Below are 23125 nucleotides of genomic sequence, written 5' to 3'. Positions count from 1 at the left end.
TGTTCCTGCCTCCTCTCCACTTCCGGCTTTTGTTCTCCCATGCCTTTTCAACTGCTGGTTTTCTTCTCTTCCTTACATCCGAAGAAGGCTTCACGGCCGAAACATTGTATCTCTTTTCTTTTCAGCACGGAACAAACCGTTACTTGTTCCATGGGTTGAAAATGTTCAAACAACAGTAAAGGCAAAATCTAGGAAGCTGATTAATTCATAAGTCAGAGCACTACAACAACAAGATTTCTGAGGCAATATATAAATTCATAATTGCACCATAATTGATGCAGACCAAGGCTGTGGACACACCCATAAATAACACCTGTAAATAAAAAATAATGTTTTAAGTTACTTACAGTATTTGTTTATTTAGTGACACAAGAATCTAACTAAAGCTCTATACTATAGTACTTGTTTGACAGGTTCCCATTATTTTAGTAATAACACAAGTCCAGAGCTTTGACCTTGATGTGCAAAACAGAAATCTCTCATGCTTTAAAATGACTCTTTTACAATGATAAGACTCCCATTTACAATATTCTCCCAACAAAAATCAAACTACATCAGGCTAACCAAACACTAAATGGACTGCAGACAGCGATATTCCTTATAAACTCTAATCAATATTTGACTGAGAAAGTGAATATTTCCAACCTTTTAACATTTTATGCTTTATATCCTTATTTTATTTATGACAGCTTCCCATTTTCTAAGTTTTCTGACGAGACTTAATATACATTAACACACCCAGCATTCCTTAGAAAAAAGACTGCAAATCACAGCTTGTCTTTTCTTGCGGGCAGAAGCCAAATAACAGGACTTAAAATTATACAATGCAAACTATTTCAGACAATTTCATTTCACAGTGCCTAAACAGAACATTCTTAACAACATTCATCTGAGAAATTGTCATACATTAAACATCTGTTCCATCATACAGATGACCATTACAGTAGAAAGCAACTGCAACTAGAAACATGCCTATTGAATAAAATTCAATATGGTTTAATCTCAAAGCATTCCATTGAAGTAAGTTGATCTGATACACTTCACTGCTTAAACATACAAATGTGTAGTTCCAAAAGCTCTTATCAGAACACCAGAGAATATATAAGCCAATTATGAAAACAAGAACTCAAATGAAACATGCATAGCATAATTTATTGAAGAGAAAAGCTGTGAAATTGAGTGCAAAGCAATTTTTATGATTGTTTTTTGTCTCTAAATACATCATTTTCAGAGGAATTTTAAGAACTGTCTATATAAACTTGCTGAATTATAAATGAATTAAATAAAGATATCTAGTTACATAAATCAGGGTAAATAATCATTGTGCAACATAGTAATTTTTTTGCCACCTTACAAAATCTTGCTGAATATGCATTCTTTTTACTTAAGAAAGCATGGGCTTCTATTCTGTTCCAAACAATAAAGAGCTAAGTGTTTATTCTTTAGAAATAAAACTTGACTATAAACTTACTAAAATTACATGTAATCAGCATCTTTCTGCTCTTGTTCAAAATTGTTACCATTAATAATAACATTTAAATTTAATTATATCTTTCAAGATAGTAGCAACCAATCTTGTCTGGATAATAAATCACATACATGTTTTATTTTACACATTTTATTGTATTTTATTGTATTATATTTGTATTTTATGTTTCTTTGTAATTTACTTATTCCTGAACAGGAGTGGCCTACATAACACAAATTATCCACTTAATTAATATCTATCATTTATGGAGCTATCAGATTAAAAAATGCTTGCAATTTAGTTGTATATTAACAATAGCTTAAACACAACAAAATAGTAAACGGTTTTATACTAAGAGCATGAATGCTGTGCATTAAATATACAGATATATTGCCCCATTAAAGAATTCATAAAGCTATTCAAAACCTGGTCTAGGTTATCAGAAGGTCATTTTATACCACTCTGATTTAAGGCATTACGGACTACTCATTGAGGAAAAACCTAGCTACAGTAGGTTTGGATACCAGAGGATGATCATCATTAGTATGTATGACAACATCTTTTTCCTGGCATCATCTTAATATTTAATGGAAGTTGTACACAGAAAAGCATACCTTTGTGCTGTGTTTTATGGGCCTCCACATGCTCAGGTTCCATTCTTGGAATAAGACCAAAAGATGGAAACTGAAAGGAAGGATGGACTCTGTATGACAGAGCAGCAAAACACACTTCATTCCATCTTTCTTTGTGATGTTGCATGTGGTGGGGTCCTGAGAAACAGATGCATAAAGGCAGTGATTCAGTGTTTTAATATACTATGGAGAGGAAATAAATATGAGAACAAATAGCATCACTGAGCTCTTCACTAAACTGAATATCTCCAGTTTCTAGCTGCTATCTGTTCTGCATCTAAGGTTACCAACTTCAAAACAAAATACATAGTCGCTGTCCACATTGCAATCTAAAATGTTTCCTTAAATTTTGCTCTCTCCTCTAAGGAAGCAGATTTTTGTAGATTGCTCAGAAGCCTCCACTTGGTGATTTTATACCATCACCTTATCACTTGCCTTCATCAAACTTGTCAGGTGATGACATTCTGCAGGTCAGCAACAGTCACTTGAAGGTCATCTCTCCATTCAAGTGGGCGGAACAAACTGGGAGCTTGTCATCCTCCAGTGAGGTCCCTGTCATTCACCCATTTCTCCAGTGCAATGAACTAGGGCACAATTTCTTCCTCTTTCCCAGTTGCAAAGTGCAATGGCCTCTCTCTGGGGCTATGTGTCATGAGATCAAGGCCCCACAATCAAAGATGCTCTTCCACCCGGGTCAATTTAATAAGGCACAATTAATTAACCAATCTCCAGCTTCCACTCTTTACCACACCTCCCCAGGATCATAACACTCAAACACTTAACTCTACTTAAACACTCTACACTAGGTTTCCAGTGCTCAGTATTGGGTTTCCCAGGAAGAGCATTGTTCCTACGTCCTCTGTAAACTACCTTTTTTCACTATCGTTCCCCGACTTGGATATTGACTCAACAACAACTCCTGATCACAGATTTCGGCTTTGGTTGTTTCTCCTGTTTCCTGCCTATGCATTACCGCTATTTATGTCCTTTCCTTCTAAGCCTGAAAACTACCACATAGGGTCTATGGTCAAACATCACCAATATCCACAGTGTCAGAGGAGTAGCTGGGGATTAAAATACAGCTAATCCCCAGCTACTCCTCTGACGCTGTGGATATTGGTGATGTTTGACCATCCCTCACTGACTCAAAGGATGTTCCCCTACTGACCAGTCAGGCGGCACTCCCCGCAGATATGATTATCCTTTTCTTCTGGCTTGTGTCAGGTCAGTAGTGACAGCTTGTTCCCTTCCTCAGGCAAGGGCTACGGCAGCAGCAGCATGTCTTTCTCATCATCATATCCCTCTATGAACATGAGGCCTTGGCAACAGCAACATCTAGTCATTATCTTCATTCTCTTCAGCCTCTGAGATCTTTTTGTGTTCTGGCGGTCCTTTTGGATGATCCTCATACCCCCACCACACTCACAAACACGTACTCACAATCAATGCTGGATCACAATCAATCCTGTGAACTTCAGTCTTCACAACCTTCAGGTTCTTAGAGGTCCTACAATTCAGCTTTTGGATCACCTCTAACCTTTATGGCCTTCGAGAGACCAGTGTATCTTCTTTAAAAGGCCTCCTTCTGGAATTTTGCATTTTTTCACAGAAATTCCATAACATTTTGCTGCATTCCTTGGGATGTTGTCTGCTGCCAGAGTGGTGCCCTAGGGTCGCTTATCATAGTTTTCCTAATTTTCTGGCTTTTGCCACATTTTTTATTGATGTTCCAAAAAAAAAATCTTACTTTTACTGTTGGCTATCATAGTGTGTTGTTCTGAAGAAACAACCTACAGCCCATATTCTTTACAATCACATCAAAACTGAATGAAATAATTTGTTTTGTTGCAAAGCAAACAGTTTTTAGTCAAGTCATATCCATTGAAAACACTGGGAAGATTATGATAGCTAATTTTGTAAACTACTGGCAGTATGTAGAATGAAACAAGCAGAGGTTAATTCCATGCTGGAAATTAAAAAAGAACAAAAAAGTAACATTTCAGCTCTGGTGCCTTCTTCAGGTATGGGAAGAAGAAATATGAGATTTAGTGTGGTAGGAAAGACAAAAGAAAGAGAATGTGAGAACAAGCATGGGGAAGTAAAATGAGGGTTAAAGACACGGAAATCTGATAGGCAAATGTGAAATGCAGCAATCTGTAAATGAACAGAGAAATTCTCTCTCCTCCACAAGCCAGAAGAAATCTCTGTAGCTAGAATGTTATTTTTGTCTTTCTTTTTTACTTTTCAGCATGAAAATAACCTCTACATGCTTACATGCTAATGCAGCTTAACAGCATCTGCAGTTACAGCTCTCGGAGTTATCCCACCTTAATAAGATTTTTTTTTCTGTATCTTTGTAAACAAATTAAAATAAAAGCACATTTGCCATTTTGACAATTTACAGAGCATATTAAATATAGAAAAGGAACAAGTAATAGGTTTATTCCATGCTGAAAAGAGAAGAAAGAAAACACAACATTTCTGCCATGAAGCCTTCTTCAGGCCTTCCTCACACCAGAAGGCTCAAAGGGTGAAACGTTGTGTTTTCTTTCTTCTCTTTTCAGCATGGAATAAACCATGCTCCTTTGCAGCCTACGCAAGCTGATGCAGCTACCCACCTTAAATACAGTAGTTCACTTAAGTATAAAATCTAATTTGATTTGTTATTAACATTTTGGAGACATTTCATACTGTTTGAGGATACAGTAGATCTACCATCAATAGTCTGATTTTGCATTCAGAAAAAAAGTACAATCTCCCTCAATGCAGCTGATTTTTTTGTTGTTGTGTTTCAGATCACATGAGGGAAATGAGAGTCCTGCATAACATAAAGCTGTTCAGATGTTTTCTTAGTTGTCGGTGATCTTTTTGTATTCTTCCTCTTGAGGAAATCTAAGAAAGCACTGTATTAAAAAAAACATATCTTACATAAATATTCTTCTAGGTTGTGGGCATAATAACTACTAACAATCTGAAGTGGGACTTTGTATTGCTCCATCTTAATCTGAACCGCTCTATCAGAATGATAATCTCTCTGAAAAAATAATTGGAAGGAAATTGGTTTCCCTTACTATGGAAGCTGCAATGAACTAGAAGTAAAAGTGTCAATTTTACCATGGTCATCCTCTGACTCAGAGGTCCCCACAATATGCTGCCAGAAACTACAATTTTTTATTTCAATATTTTCACAACCTGAATTGAAATTACTTGACTACTTTTTTCCCTAAGTTTCCCCCTCGGCACTTAAACCACTGTGGAGTAATAATGTCTGAACACAATGGTTCTAAGTATGGGGGGAAATCAAGGCCAGCTTTGAGAGGTTTCTAAGAACAGGCTCCTGAAGACTGAAGTTTTAAAGACAATTTAATTTCAGTGTTTTCAAGTCAATCTTTCTTCTGTGAGCAGTGTTTTAACAACCTTTTGCTTGGCCTTACAGTTTCCAAAATCTCTTCCTAAAAAACACAGCTGGCATTATTTTTTCCTTTCATGGAAGTGGGAAAAGGGAATTATTGAAGTTTAAATATAAACTAACTGCTGCCCTATGGCTGAAGGTTCCAGTAGTTTTGGTTTACCACAGGGAAACAGAGGGCTGCTGTTTGCATGAGCCTCTAGAATGAAGGAATGCACGCACACACACATACACACGCAAAAACAGGCATAGCTTTAGAAATTTGGTTTCTCTCTTTTGTGCATACCAGCAGTGACCATAGGCAAGCTGCCCAAAAAAGAGTGACTTGCTGGTTTACTTCTTCTAATTATATTCACCCACATACATAAAGAAAAGTAACCTCAACACTTGTGTATACTTCACCTACAGTGACTCTGTCTACCAACCTTACAAGTTACAAATCAATAATTAAACCAATAATTCAGCTGAACTAAAGTCTCTTTAGTTAACTGAAAAGAAGACTCTAAAATTGCAATTATATTGTCATGTCATGAGGAAGCTTTTCAACAGGTACTGTAATAGTAATTTAAAAGCAAATAAAATGAATAAATATGACAGATCTATTGCTAAATTAACAGAAAATATATTTTATTCAGCAAGCAATTACATAATAATAGGCTAAAAATTATGTGTATTTTAACCTCATTTGTACCACATTTCTGGAGCAATAAAGGATAGGTAGGAGAAAAATTTAAATGCAGTATGTGGTGCCTGAATTAAAATTGTGCACGTTACGAATGCTATGTGGTTTGCAAATCTTAAAAAAATGTATACTGATGTCAGAAATGTGCCAAGAAGCTTTAAAAATGTCCCTACTGCAGTTAATGTTAATTGTTTTGTTTTAGCTCTGCAAATTTGCTCATCTATTGTTGCTTATTTTTAGATTTGTGTGAGTGAAAATGCTGTTCTAAGACAACTGATTAATTTGGTTATTTTTAGTTGTTTTCCCAAAGATCATAGTGACATACAGTCTAAGAATTAAGCTTAGTTTAGAAAGAAGCTGAGACGTAAATTATTCAGTGGGATTAGTGCACACATGTTACAGTATAAATTCTGCTGTTTACCAAAGCTAGTTAATTAATTTTTACAAAAAAATAATGTAAATGATGACCTTGCAGCACAATACAGAGATATATTAAACAAACATTAAAGAAAATATTATCTGCTAAAACTACTGAAACTATTGTTTGTACAAAATAGCCCTAGAAAAGTTACAACTGAGAGGAGGCCATTTATCTCATTTGGCTGATGGTTGTAACTTCATTTGATTAGAGGAACTCACACAGATGATTCTTGAAAGAAGCTGGCAAGTTTGGGTAACTTAGTCTAGACTCTCATAATCCTATGTGTTAAAAAGTGCCTCATGTAGATTGCATTTCAATGTTTTTATTAACTTTTAAATATATACTGTATATCAGATTGAAACTACAGAATATCAGAAAATTAAAGAAAAAACAACTACCCTGAACATTGCTCTTCACTAAATATAATCTTGCCATAATCCTGTAAATAGATTTTTCCTGATGGTCTATTTCAGAAAAAACAAAGGTTGCCTCAGTAAAGACAGCTGGTAACTCAAACAGTTATCTTTTTGCCAACTGGCTGGAATGTTGCACAGTTTCAGGAAAAAACACTGATTAAGAGCCAAGGTAAATGAAAAGAATAAAACCATCTAAACATCACTAATCAGTCAGGCTGTTTAAAATTAAATCAAACCCCCTTGTTGATGCATTTATTTTCCAATAATGCTTTAGTTTTTAATGAAAAAAAATCCCTATTCACAACAGACATCACATTTTAGTCATGATGGAAAACAAATAAAAAGCAGCAACAAACAAATATATTTCAATGGAATCTATTTAATTGGTATTGGCAGGACAATATAGCTTTCACAGCTGTGAATGTATAGTGTTAGTACATTATTTTGATGTACACACTTTAGACTAGCATGGAAATGCACCTTCTTAAGAATCTTGGAATCTAAAAAAACTGGTTAAATCACAGCCCTGCCATACAAAATTGGTCATTTGTTTAGTCATTTCTCAATACAGTTGAGGCTACCAATAGACTAAAATAAATCCATAGATCTAAGTGCCGAAAATATAAACAACTGAGTTTAGAATCATCTTAATAAAATAACCTCAATGTCCACTCACATCTGAAACACCACTGTGCTTTAATGCAGGTAGGGTTTCTAAACATTCCATTTACTCGTGCAGGAAATAGATTCTAACCACCAGATATTGTGGTTTTCAGTACCTTAAATGTGTGGAATGATAAACCTACAATAATAAATATAATGTGGATCAAAGATTACTGAAATACAAAATCAGAGCAAAATTACACAATAATCAGTGTCTCTTAAACTTTCATATTGCTTTACTTCAGCTCCCTGATGTCCTAGCCTGCATTTTAACAAGATGTGTCTAAAAAATCTTGGTAATCATCATCATCATAATAATGTGTGAACAGACAAAAATAAATGTAGTTTTCTTATGGTAAATGTGGAGATGGGAAACTTTTCTAACATGACCAAATGCTCATACATGTCTAAAATTAAACATAATTTAATGCACATGAATATTGCTTAATGAAAGCCTAAAGGGAAAAAAAAACTAAAACCCAGTGGCCTTCATAGACTGGAGCATTTCACCTCTTGTTTGAAGGCAAAAAAATAAAAGCACACGTACAGGCCAATAACAGGCACTTTAGGGCTAAAAATCCCTATTTTCAAAGTGTACACACTACACTTTACTTTGTACAATGAAGGTAAGTGATGGCACCTCAATAATTTATTTAATGAGAACTGAGGTGAATGTGCTTACATACATTAAAGTAAAAACTAATGAATTGGGATTTTAATAAATTAATTTAATACATGATACATGATGTGGCCAAGCTATACTTTTAAAGTGCACTCCTGTATAGCAAAGACTTGAGCAAAAGGGAGAAAAGAAACAACACAATTTTCTGTAGATTTTTGGTTATACTATATAAAGTATAACATTAATCCTACACCATCATTCAGTCAAAGCTTACTTTGGGTTGTTTCCCAAATTGAATATGTTGTAAAAATCTATATTAGCTCCAAAGCAGATTTACGTACAATTTTTCTCACGTATTTTAGCCCACAGTGTTTGTTTTTGTTAAGTCCTTTACATAATGTTCTAGGAAATCCAACTGTTTTTAAAGAGACGTATTATAAATTCCTGTGTGTAATAAAAAGCATAAACTATAGTCTTCTTCCGCTACAAAATGTAGGCAAATTTAAAAAAGAAGATGTGTTCAGTCATGCATGACCTCTGTATAAGCTCCACCAGAGAAAAAAGGCTTTTAAGTTAAGCATTAAATATCAAAGGCAAGAACATCCATTAAACCTTTTTCAGTGATATAATAAGAAAAGCTTCTCTCAATTATTTAGTAGGATACAGATTAGAAGAAAATGATGGGAAATTTGTTAGACTAATCATTGGTTATATAGTCCATTTGAGAAAGCTAACATTAATTAAACAAATGTAAAGCATTATTCTAACTTGCTGGAAAAAAGGAACATGAAGTAAAAGGGCGGTAGGTGGAGACGAGATGGAGATCCTTTTCTAGATCTTATTCCCCAGACGGAACCTGACCAAATGGTGGAAAACAATTGGTCGGGTAACATTTAAAACCAGGAAACTGAACTAGTAAAGCTACAAAGATAGTAGATACTCTGTTATTTTCAGAGGGAAAAGAGGTCTAATGAAGTGGGCGACCAATCAACTAGGCTAGGGACATGAAGCATGGTTTGTGTAGAGTCTTGGAGACTTGTTTTGAAGCCGGTAAACATCTTACTTATACAACTGTCTAATTAGAAACTCAAAGAAGAGCCTTGTTTTTTTTTCTCGTGGTGTGTGTTATTATTTTAGGGAGTGAAGGGGAGGAGAAAGCAAAGAAGTCCATTCCCTGAGATATTTTGGATTGGGGACATGAACAAACTTCCCTAGAGCTACAGGAATAGCAGGAGCAGAAGAATCAAAATGAGCTGCTGTTCTGCCATATACAGTAGTACTGCTAGAGGGGGTTGGTTAAAGATACCCTCAGATCATTACCCTCTGGACTTACAGCCAGAGAGAAAGTAAGCAGAATGCTGAGTTGAAGAAACTGCTTCAAGAGTGCATCAAATATATTTGTGTGTTGAGTGATAAAAGAAAGACTCAGAAAGACTGAAGAGCTAAGGATGTCCCAGGGCAACAGCAGCTGCCTCAAGACAGAACTGAAAATTGGCAAGCAAGAGACAACTTCCCTTGCCAAGCTTCGGTTCAAAACAGAAGCAAAAGTGAAGGACATGAGGGCAAAGGTGGACACTTTTCAGTCCCAGCTCAGTCGGGACATCAATAGACAGCCAAAGGAAAAAATTCTTCCTACAAAGGTTGTGCTGGTGGACAGTTAGACGGAGGAAAAGGGAAGAGAACCAAGTTTTAAAACTTGAGAATCATAATCTCCAACTGAAAGAAGAAATTAAAACATTAAAATGCATGATCTAAGTGAAATAAATTGAAGCACTGTCATCCACTAAAGAAACATGTGCAGAGAAATCTGCTGATAATGTGAAGGAAGTTCCAGTGAAGCGGCTAAGATGGTGGCAGATAGAAAGATGGAAGACTCTTCAAATATTTTCCCTGAGATGCTCATACTGTTAGGCTGTCATTTTAGAAAGAAGCAACAGACCTGCCAGATCATACAATTTAGAAGAAGAACAGACATAGTTTCATTTGACTGTAGAAAACCTGTATCAGATTGACTGTATCAGACAGACTGCCTTACTTCTGACAGTGAAAGAAAAGGGGTTTGAGAGAGTTTGACTATCCTCAGATAGAGGAAGAAGAGGTTAAATAGGAAAATGGGGTTCTGCTATATACTGTAGCTACAATACATAGCTCTCATTTTCTCCCTCTCCCTCTTTCACTCACAAATCTTTATTTTTACATACAAATTCTCTCATAATGCCCCAAAATGTCACATAAGTTCATTCTGCTTGCTTGTATATACAGTATGTATGTTACAAATGAGTTTAAAATGGCAATATATAAACTTGTAATAACCAGGCAAAGTATGTGGAAATAATTTGTACAATTGTTATGTTCTGATACATGGGATAGGCGAGGCCTTTAAAGGCACCGATATTTTCCTTTGTTAATGAATAAAATGGAAACATGTAGTATGTACTGTAGGGTTTGATTTTGAAAATGGAGATATCTGTTCTGAAAAGTAGGTATAATACAGTAGCTATTATACTTTTCAGTACCTTGAGCTGTACCCAGAAGTTGCCAGAGTGTGCTGGGCTTCATGCAAAGTTGTATCTCTTTGAAAACATTGAGCTTTTCCTGAAACTGCTGCTGTAATGACCATTAAATAGCCACTCCCTAGCCCAGTATTATAAATAGATAACATTTTGCATAACCCTGCTACTTACAGAACTCAAGCACTGATATTTTCAATTAAATCTCCAAAAAAACAACAAGGTTTTTCCACTGAATTTTTTTTTCCTGTAGTTATTATTTTTTCTATTTATACTGCTTGGCACAAATTGAATGAACATGCATTTTTATTCAGTTGCTACAATACTGAAGTTTGTAAGACAGCCAACACAAAGTGGACAGCTTCCCACCTCATGCAAAACCCTTTTTATAGAAAGATAATTTACAGAGAAAAAGTAAAAAGTTCAAAGTGGAAAAGAAATTAGAAACATCCCCTTTATATTATGTTCATATTTCTTTAAATATCCTGCATAATAATTACAGTGATATTACAAAGTAGTAAAAACTAGCACAGGACTAATGTGACAGGAGTTGGACTTTATAACACTATACTATACAATAAATAAATTCTAAATGATAATATAAATAGTTAAATATAAATAGTTTAAGCAGGTAGCTGCGTCAGCATGCGTAGGCTGCAAAGGAACAGGTAGATTTTTTCTATGCTGAAAAGAAAAGAAAGAAAACACAACGTTTCGGCTCTGGACACACATCTTTACATAACACATAACATATCTTCCACCACTCTTCCGATTCTAGACATATAATTATCTATTAACCATCAATGACTCTCTACCTAGGTCTAGAACACAAACCCACAGAATCACACAGCTATCTCCTGTACAGCTCTTTTCACCCCGCTCACACCAAAAACACTCTCCCCTTTTCACAGTTCCTCAGGCTATGTTGACTCTGCAGTGATGATATGGATTTCCAGAACTAAGCATTCAAAATGCATTTTTTTTCATCAACAGAGGATACCCCACCCAGGTTATCGACAGGGCCCTTACCCAGGCCACAAACAGCCCTCAGATCATCAACTCGATCGGGAACTCCCGGTCTTACAACCACATTCCTTTGGTGCTTCCCTACCACCCTAACACACTTTCTATCCCCAGGACCATCATCAACAACTACTCCATTTTACAGGACGATCTCTCCTTCTGTACCCTTTTCTCCTACCACCCAATCATCTCTTATCGCCAACCACCCAATCTATGTAAACTTCTTGTTCACAGCTCCCTCGACTGCACTTGGCAATCATCCCCCCTAGGCACCTTCCCCTGCAACAGAACTCGCTGCATCACCAGCAAATACTTATCTAACAACACGCTGTTTCAGGGCCCCTCAGGTCAATTCCAGATCACCCAGATGACATCCTGTATCTCCAGCAACCTCATTCACTCTATCTCTTCCAAATATTTCCAGCTGTCTACGATGGGGAAACCGGAAGGAGACTAGGAGACCGCTTCAGACAACATGTTAGGGCTGTGAAGATGAAAGATTTCTCCAAGCCCATACTTTCTCATTTCACCTCAGATGGCCATGATCAAACTGATCAATCTGTCTCTGTTCTTAAGAAGGGTTTCTCAACTACCACAGCAGAAAGACAACAGAAACTAAATTCATCCTGAAACTAGGTTCACACCTTCCCCCTTAGCTCAATGACAGGTTTATTTTTGTGTAACCTTCTCTATTCTCATGCAGGTTTTGACTTCATACCTTTCTCCACCCCTCTCCACTTTGCACTTCCTGAGTGGCCTCTCTGCCTCTCCCCTCTCCTTTCTCCTCCACCTTTCCAGCTTTTGTTCTCCTGTGCTGTTTAATCCTTGCCGTCTACCCTTTCTTTCTCACACCTGAAGAAGGCTCCACAGCCGAAACGTTGTGTTTCCTTTCTTTTCTTTTCAGCATAGAATAAACCTGTTACCTGTTAAATATAAATGCCTAATGGAATTATTGTACTGTAGACATACCTGTCCACTGATTTTTGCCTATTTTGGGCATTGTTACCATAAATTTAACGCTCTATTGATTATACAGACAGTATACAGTATATGATTTGGGCTCTCCCTAGTGGCTCAGTTGGAGAGGGTATTTAATTGAACTATTTGATCATGGGCTCAAGCCTGGATCAAGTCACTTTCTGACTGTGATCAGGATTTCCCAAGCAGCAGTGCTATTCACTGAGATATGCTGAGGGAAAGGTAAGGACTCTCTTGGCTCTCATTGACACAATGACCTCTGCTGGATCCTTGGCCTTTACTGGTTTATGGTGCTGTCAGTGTGAAATATGTTAAAGATGAGAGGCTCAAAGTTGCTTGGATCAGAAGAGTCCTACAGTTCTACAATTCCTCATTCTCTCCTTTGTAAGGTAGGAGATTATAGCTGTGATCTGACAGGATGTGTACAATAGAAATGATTGGCATTTTTTTAATAAAAATTCAGGTTGCCCAGTGGCGCAGTGTTTAGCATTGTTGCCTCACAGCTCTGGGGCCCTGGGTCCAAATGTGGACCTGGGGTGCTGTCCCTAAAGTTTGTATGTTCTCGCCTTTTTCTTCAGGGTTTTCACCAGGTGCTCTGATTTCCTCCCAGAGTCCAAAAACATACACATACAGTAGATTAACTGGCTTCTTGGAAAATTGGCCCTGGTGTGAATGCACGTGTGTTTCTGATTGTGTCCTGTGATATACTGGCATCCTGTCCAGGGTGTACTCTGTCTGGCTCCCCTGTGACCCTGAATTTGAAGAAGTGCTCAGAAAATGGGCAGAGAGAAAAAAGAATATATATATGATCTAAATTTCCAGTTTAGAATAACACCAAACAAGACAGGTTACATGGGCAGTGATAAAGTTTTCATTTATTTTAAAGAGAACATTACTGAAGAGAACATTACTTACACATTTTATGTTGCACTAGTTTAGCTAATTTCTTTTCACTGGCCCAAAAATTAGGAGGTATGACAACTGATGTAAAAAGAAAACAATACCATTCAATGGTCCATCTATCCATTTGTAGTCCACTTAAAACATGACCAATTGACTATAATAATTTGCATAACATTTCTTTGTTTTATTTATTTTAAAGAATAAAGCTATTCAGTCCACCCGGACCCTTCTGTTCCCACTAAAGACAGTTAACTCAATAATGTGGTGAAGTTTTCCCTGACAGTCAATGAAGCCTAACTAACTAGATGCTTCAATTTAGTTATTTATTATAACTGAATATCTACAGCGATGTTTCTACTTTGTGTCTTCACAGCACATCACAATTCTTAAATAAATAAAAAAGTTTTAAAAACTATGATACACACAGCAGTTGCGGCTCTTTTGAGTTTGATCATTCTCACATACAGTAGATAAAATCTATCTTTAATCAGAAAATTCTCTTTAGTCTACCTGTCTGGGTGGCTGTCTAGACATGTCTTTCGTATATCCTTAAACCTCAGTATGGGTAAAAATGTTTAAACTGCTTTACATGTGGTATGTATAAACAGTTTAAACATCAGTAACCTAAGCCCATTACAGCACATTTTTGTCACAAATGTGACTCAGTGAAAACTTTAACCAGAAAAGACATACTTAAACACTATGGCTATACTATTTCTGTTATGTTTTTTTATGACATAATTAAGTAGGGTTACAATATATACCATCAATGTCAAGTATGGAAAAATTGAGTTTATATTATACATAGTTTAACATGTATATCAGTTTTCAAAATATCTTTTGAATCCCCTGCTGTCGACAAAGACTGGCAAGTTAAAAAGAGAAAAAGGCAATCTCACAGTCTCAGAATCCTTTAAATGTGTTTCTGTTCAAATACTAATTTTCATCCTTTTGAATCTAACCTTTCTTGTCTTTCATACCCTTTTTTAGAGCAGAAGCATTTACATGCTGAATCACTGATTCCATGTCAACAAAATAAACAAAATGAAAAGGGCGTAAAGTTTAACTTATAAGTTGAATAAAAATAGGAAGGGAAATATGAGTTATTACTTGAAAGGTCTTATGTTGTAGTGTGACCATTGTTCATTTGCAAGAGCATTAACCTTTTAAATAAGGTGACACAGCTCTGACTGGTAGCAATACCGTTAGGAATATTCTAATCACATGACAAATAATGTGCTGATGAAATGACAATTTAAAGGGCTGGCCACTGGGGGTATTTTATACATTTACAAATATTTTTTTTTCTATTACACCCACCTACAGTAAGTTGGATATACCAATTGTTTTAAGACTCAGGTCTTTAGCTATGACTTTGAATTCCACTAAGGTGAGATGTGTGAATGAGATGATCACCTGCAAAGGCATTATCTGAGACACTACAAGCTCCACAGTGCCTGACAAGAAAGTTTATTAAAGGAACAGAATGTCTCTCATTGATGCCACTGAAAGCCTGCAAACACAAATAAATATGGGTTTCTGTTTGCTGAAAATATGAGTAAGCTGTGGTTGCCTAGTCTGAAACATATTTTGAAGGCAATTTCCTAAAATCTGACCTTTGCTCCAAGCAAGTACTATCACTAGCTGAGCTCCTTGGGAGCTACAGTATGAAGTGCTGTTTCTACGCACTTTTATTAGAAATGTGCTCCCAATTCTCAATAACAGCATTTGAATTAATGTCTATTGCACTCAACAGCAGCATGTACATGTACTTAGAAATTCAAGCAATTTCACATCAGATTGTAACCTTCTGTGTCGCAATTCAGGACATTGTAATACTCCATTCCACAAATGATAATTAGCTGGCTTCCAACTGGCTAAAAGATGTGGCATCTGCCCTTAAACATGCTTGCTGACCTTCATTAAACTTTTCTTTAAATTCCTGGAATGTTTGGTAACTGTTTAACAAAAAAATGTTAAATGTACCACTCTGTATGAAAATAATTGTTTTTAGGTCAAACACACAGCTTTTGAAACACCACTCAAAATATAAGCTTCATTACGTGTTCAGAGCTTAGCTATTAAGAGTTCCACCGAAAACAACAGGATTAATTTGCAATGAACTGAAAGCAGCATACTAACTGGAGACGATCCAGTGGTTAGTACGCAGCTCTAGTTCTCTGTGCAAGGTTAATACCAATTGCAGCAAACTTGGCCACTAAAATTAGTTCTCGAATGTCATCCTAAAAATGTTCTCAAGTGCAACAAGCCCAAAGTAAATGGTGCTGTCCCCTAGAGATTACTAAAGAATGCCACTAAGACAGTACAACTCTTGCTATTGAATAAAAAATTTTGTATCATACTAAGAGGAACATTAGATTGTGTTCCAAATGTAGTAGTAGCGTTTTATTGAACTTATATAGTTAATACCTAATGTTTTTATGCATCTGACACAGAGAGAGATATTTTATTTTAATAATCAACTAAAATTACATTCCAACCACAATACAATACACTAACATCAAATGTTCTAATCTTGAAGGAATGGGTCATCACTATTACACCTACAGTACTAATAAACACAGAGCCTGTAATTTGCGATACAGCTCTGAGATATACAGTAGTGTTGAGATAAATAATCTTTGGAGGGAAAAGAAAAGAAATTTAGAAAAAACATAAGGAAGTGGTACATGACTCTTAATAAGTGTGTTCAGTCACAACTGGCTGTCACTTGAGTTATTTGTTCTGATATTTATTGTGAGGGGTTTCCACACTGGTGGATCTTAGAGGGCAGTGGGATGTGGAGGAACAGGGGTACAGTGGGTATAATGTGTTATTTTATGTAGTTAAAAAGAAAAGTCCCATGGATGAGGGTCTAAAACTGACCCAACTACTGACCTAGGTCAAAATCCACAGATATTAATTAGAAAATACTCTTGAATGTAGTGAAACAAATGTAGCACATTAAAGTGCATGAGGTTTACTACTATGATGATATAGTGCTAGGATGAAATCTACAAATCTATACGAGCAATAGAGATATTCATAGATTAAATGCTATTATACAAATATGGAAAATAATCAAGTGTTACGAGAATAGATTGAGGTAATTTTTCAGGGGACACTTACAACAGCTGACTTGCTGTCAGAGGCCATTAGAGGGGCCTTAAAGCTATGATTTGTAAACAGGTGATAGTTAATAAGCTAATTGGTGGTGGCTAATTCAACATTGTCACATGGGGGTCAATTAGTGGAATGTTTAGTGTTTAAAGTGCCACACGGAATCAGTTGGTGGTTATGTGTGTGATAGGAGTCTGGGGAGTTTCATGAAGAGTTGGTTTGTTGTAAAGACATGAAAGATATCTTAAATAAACCCTCATGTTCAGTATAATATTATAGTAGTGATTTCTTGCTTATTTAGATTCCTGGAACATGGGTGGAGTCTGTCACAGTGATAAAGATTATACAGCACATTTAAAAGACAATTATTTGGTCATTTGTTTATTATGAGTCGTCCATGTGATACAACTAAGGAAAGGACTAGAATCATGCAGACAAATCTAAAGCTGAGTGCTGCACAGATAAAATCAGATTTACAGTAGCTACAATGTGCTGATCAAGGGTCAACATTGACAGTTCCTGAAAAAAGTACTTGAAACCTCTGTAAATTAGTCTGTGCTCCTGAAATAGTTAAACTACTTATTTGGGTTCTTTTTTGTCAGAGAGTGTACTTGTTCTTTCAGAAGTGTAAGAATTGGAACTGGTTTGTCATTTGAAGGTGCCTGTATCTCCTACATAATTCTAGTATCAGTGAATCAAAGAACTTTGTCAAATTACTATAAAAAATGACACTTATGTTTGCTGCCTGTCTCTGTGTGTGGTCTTTTTTCTTTTCTAAGGAAAGAAAAGTCCAACTTTGCTGTATTATAGTTGTTCCAAAATGCTCAGTCTGCCTGGCTAACCTTTAGCAGAATCTCTTTAATCCTTTTTCTTTCAGGTTAAAATAATTAATCACGGAATTTCTTTTATCCAGGGTCAGCAGGTTAAAATACATTTTGTAGTGTTTATGTAATCTTGTCAATAGAACTTCATAGTTTTCATGAATGCCAGTATTTTCCCTGTTATTCCAGGAGTATTTTAACAGGAGTACTAGGAAAAAATCTAATTCATATAATTTAACACATCTACTAACATTAGACCTTACACTTAGTTCAGCAACATGATTCAAAACAAATGGCTACCTAAATACTCCAACGGGAGAATACTAAAAATATAAAATTCAAACTATCTTCATGTATAAAAGGTGTTTACTGATTTTGCGGTCTTTCAGTACTTTCATATTTGTGGGTAATTAAATTTTAATCACACATAGAATACTTGCTAGGTCAACTAGCCCATGCATAGCAATATGTTAAGCAGTGACTGAGATACTTTGTCATACTTCATGAATTTAATCAAACAGCAACATAAAAACAACAAATATCCAAAATTAAAATTAAATTAAAAATAAAAACTACACTGAAGTGATCAAAGATAATGGATTGGAATACATTTATTTTTTATTGCTTTATGACTTGTAAGCAGCCAAGCTACCCATAATTTAGTTAGAGATTAATGAAGTCCTGATTTGTGTTTTCTGATTCTGCATTACGCCCTATAAATATATTTTGTGCTGCCTCCATGTGTCTTTTGCGACACCACAATGTTTTTTAAAGTGACAACAACACTGTGCCATCTCATATGCTTTTACAATACATAAAAAATTGGACTGAGATAGAAAGTCTAGCAATTAAAAATGATATTTAAGAAACACTGATTTCTGAAACTGGCATATTGTTAATAAAACTCTAAATAAATATATTCTAAATGAAACTAGAAAATAAAAATGGTTTCACATAAAAAAAATAATAATGAAGTGTATTTTCAATATCCTGCAGAGTTTTTAAGATTCTTGCCCGAAAAGTTACAGTACAACCTCAAGCAAAGTGGCTCAGGGCCTAGATAAGCATTACAGGAACCAGAAAAGACTTATGCGACTGGATGAATTTCTCTTAGGCAGTAACAAACGGAATAATAAATTGTGGAATTACTATTCTGAACATCAATTTAGTGTGTAATGAGTGTTTAGAGATATCATTTTCCTTTTAATTTACTGATAAGACTGAGAAAAGGTGCTTACCCTGGGAAGAAGGGAGTACTGAATGCAGAATCCTGGCTCTGAAGGAAAGTATTCATCAGATTTAAAGCGTATCCTAATCTGGTTCCCTTTGGATACCTGCTTTCCTGGGGCAGATTGGGATCCACACCACCGACCCAGAATATTGCCTTCTGAAGGCTCTTCAATTTCTACAAAGTCATACCTAAAATGGACAAAGAAAGAGGTTTGTTTTTGAAAAATATTTTTGATTCTTCTGATTACTTTATTATACATGTGTTGAATAAAACATGACTAACATCATGATATTATTTGTGATTTAAGTAAGATGCTAACTGATTAAACTTGCAACATTCTCCTTAACTACTATACATACATTTTTTTATTATTTTACACACGTAATTGTACATCTATTGCTTTAAAAGTGATCATAGTTCAAACAAAAAAAGAGGACTCTATTCAGTTTTAAAATCAATCCCTTAGATGTATCTTTCATTCCACGCTAGATATTTACTTAATTGTTAAATGGGACAAAATTAATCACCAGGAAATCAAAACGTTACACCGCATAGTGAATAAAGGCCCATATTTTAAATCAACTTTAAAAACCTTGAAAAATCGTACGTTTTGTCCAAATGCTCAAACATTTACATTAAAAGAGACTATAAGCAATAACATAAAGCTAATTCTGCGATTTTTCATTTCAGTAGATCTGCAAAATTCTAATAATAATGAAGTTAGCCAATGAATGACAACATTGGTCGAAGATTAGCACTATTACAATGCCCCTCACTTACGAGGAATGAACCAGGGGGCTGCTGAAGTTGAGGGAGGGGTAAACAAAGATGCATGCAGACTTCTGGGCAGCCAGTGAGTATTGTACTGTAAGTATATAGTGAGTATGCACTGTAGCTAAGTGGAAATGTGGCATGATTTCACCTCCAATTATGTTAACTCCATATTTTTCACATCTGACTTAATTTATAAGATGATCATATACAGTATGACACATATAGATATTTTGAACAAATTAACTAAAGGTTGGAATAACATACATAGTATTTGTACAGTATTTGGTTTTTTAGATATTTATTCTCTATTCTGCTACAGCTGTCTTCACCAGTATTGCCACCGTGTTATTTTTTACAACAGGTAAGGTCAACAACATCTTCTGGAGACCTTTCTTTCCCAGAGAAAGGTACAAAAGATGCATCTATCTAAGCATTTGAGGCACCGTCCTCTGCTCTGGAATCTGGAGCCCCTAACCACTACTCCACACTGCTGTCTGTTGATGTTTACAGAGCATCTGAAAGTAAAACCTCAAAAAGCAGCCATAACAATATACTGTACATGTACAATTGGAAGCAATTCTCATGTCATCTGTTCCTATTTGAATCAAAAGTTGATTTCAGTGGAAATCTGGGCATGCTTCTGCTCACAATAACTTGTATTTAATTTAGCAGAAATGTAATTACACACATAAACTTAACAGTGCTGCAAGAGAAGACAATAACACAAACCTCTGTGTGTATACTGTAGTATCTACAAAACCATCCTGTAATCCATCCAAGTACCCTCTGGGCAATGTGACATTGTTAAATGGCTTATAGCTATTGTTTCCATGGCCTTATTTTCCTCCAGGGAACTTCTGGGTTTATTTCCAGGTTTTATTAAATATGAAAGAAAAGCTCAGCATAATAAATGAAACCTACAGTATAACCTCAGAAGGGAATTTAATATTAAGTACTACTGTCCCTGTTTATTGATAAAGACGGTGTCTTCTACTAATAAGCTTAGTACTACTATTATGGTTTATTATCAACAGTAATTAATAGTACTATGATCATTTATTATTATTATTATTATTATTATTATTATTATTATTATTATTATTATTATTATTATTATTATTATTATTATTATTATTGTTGTTGAACAAGTAAAGGTTTATTCCATGCTAAAAAGAGAAGAAAGGAAACACAACATTTCGGCTGGAGAGCCTTCTTTGGGTAAAGCCTTCAAGAAGAATAAGCATGGTGACGTATCTACCTACTTGAACTACTACTACTTCATAATAATAATAATAATAATAATAATAATAATAATAATAATAATAATAATGCTATTATTATTATTATTGGAGGGCACTAAGTTTATTCCTTGTAGTTGGGTCATGGCTATTGTGCATTTCATCCCATCATGGAGTCTTCATGACTTAATTTGAATTTCACAAATTTTTATTTAATTGGTCTGTATCGTCATTTTTTCCAAATTGCCAATAAAACCTGGCCTGTGGGCTGTGGCCCTCCGGGACCAGGACTCACTGTCTTAGATCATGGAATGTTCCTAATTCCTGTGATTAAAATTGTACATTGACAAACACAGGGGAGTTTTAAATCAGTCATTAAACATGTGAGGTCTTGCACGTGCAGAGAAGTCCATACATTTCCTGGAAGGAGCAATAAATGAAAATTGAAGTACATTAGCCTATTGATTGAATGTATAAAAAATTCCAGCATTTTCACCAAAGTTTAAAACTATTTTAAAAGTGTTTTTATTTTCTAGCTATTTTCTTGTTACATTATTCATGTACTGTATACTTACAAAAATATTATAACATCAGGATGATGACTACTCCTTTAAGAAACAGCTGGATAAAACTTCAGTTTCATCTACTAATAAACTACCCTTTGGGTCAGAGGACCCTCCCTCATTTGCAGACATTTATTTTGTTAACTTTTTTTGTGTTTTCATTGACAAAAATCAATTCTACTTTTAACATGAACAAAAATAATCACATTTCTGTGTAATTTCTAGTCCTAAACTACTGTACCATACTGTACTATATATACTGCTGTGTCCAAACATTGACGATTTGAATTTGCACCAAAAATGCATAAGTTCAGTAGCATTAACATTAAATTCATCAACAACTGGTAAAAAAAGCCATTAATATTGAATATTTGTGGACCATAAGAGTGTGTACTTTTAGTGCCATTTAAATGTGTGTATTAATGGTTGTGTGCAATATTAAGACAAATTCCTAGTGCATTCTTTGTCACTTGGCAAATAAATTTGTATATGTATTAACTAACATAATTAATTTTAGCTTCATTATACATTTTTCTCTTTGAATACTTCTTAATGTGCTCTTTAATATTACTAATAGTACCTTTAACCAATGAGCTGAAGGTACTATTACCTTAATTAATTTGTGCATTTTGTTACATACACAACCTACTCCACATATTCAAAACCAAAAATAAAGAAGTCAAATTATTATTTTTAAAGAAAATTAAAGTGAAAGTCAAGATGGTATACAGTACATATTCAAACTCTTTGCTGTAGAAAACCTAAATTAATTTAGTTGCAGAAAATGGTCCTAATGAGCCGCTATTAAGTGAGCTGCCTATGGATTTAAGCGTCTTTTCTCTGTGTGCATTTACAGTGGTTTTTATGACAGAAAGAAATCCCTGTGGGACCTTGGTCAGGTAGTGAGTTTAAGGAGCATTCAAGGCAAGTCAGTGGTAAAATAATTGAAAAGAACAGATCATGAGAAGGGTACAAAATATCAAAGTCTATGAATATTCTTGTGAGCACTGTCTGCACAATCATCAAGGAATGAAAGGTGCCTCATACCACCAAGACATTGGCTAGGTAAGGCTGTCTCCCCAAACTGAGTAGCCAGATAAGTGGGAAACCAGTTTGATCGTGAACCCATAGACACTTTTGAAAAAGCTATGGAGTTCAATGGCTTTGTGGTCACTCCACAAAGCTGGTCTGCTATCTCAAATCCCACCTGTCAAAACCTGAACTTTTTGGTTTACAGTAATCGCAAACATATAATGTCATAAAACAACACTGAGTATAACTACAGATGCTTCTCAACAGCAGGGACTGTAAAGCTTGGTTAGACTTAATGAAAAAATGGATGGAGCAAAATACAGACAAACTGAATGAAATAAAACTGAATGAGATGCAAATTCACTTTTCTGTAGTATAATAATTCAAGCATAAGAACAAAGCTACACTGGAGAGACTTATTAGCGTAAGAAAGTGCATATCCTAGAGTGGCCTAGCCAAAGTCCTGACTTGAATTCTATTAAGAACCTGTGAAAAGACATGAAACCTGCTCTTTTTAAGACATCCACACACAACAGGATGGCAAAATCCAAGCTAATGTGCAGTATTGGTAGAGACCTACCCTAATAGACCTGTGGTTTTAATTGCTATCAAACATGTT

At 35.3% G+C, this 23125-nt stretch overlaps 1 protein-coding gene across 3 annotated transcripts in view; it reads right to left on the bottom strand.

Annotated features, from left to right (window-relative positions):
• pdgfc (platelet derived growth factor c) overlaps positions 1 to 23125 on the bottom strand; it is a 106968-nt gene that overhangs the window by 21755 nt on the left and 62088 nt on the right. For 2 of the 3 annotated variants that reach the window (XM_015344718.2, XM_069187955.1), the window contains 2 exons: positions 18907 to 19087; positions 2083 to 2238 (listed from right to left, as the gene is read on the bottom strand). In XM_015344718.2, the coding sequence (XP_015200204.2) occupies positions 2083 to 2238; positions 18907 to 19087 (337 nt within the window). The remainder of the gene's footprint in view (positions 1 to 2082; positions 2239 to 18906; positions 19088 to 23125) is intronic. The other variant, XM_006629479.3, reaches the window with a different exon arrangement.

Source organism: Lepisosteus oculatus, chromosome 1 (assembly GCF_040954835.1).
Source record: "Lepisosteus oculatus isolate fLepOcu1 chromosome 1, fLepOcu1.hap2, whole genome shotgun sequence".
Taxonomy (NCBI): Eukaryota; Metazoa; Chordata; class Actinopteri; order Semionotiformes; family Lepisosteidae; genus Lepisosteus; species Lepisosteus oculatus.
Note: the sequence above shows the minus strand (reverse complement) of the source record. Positions and strands in the feature narration are given on the sequence as shown.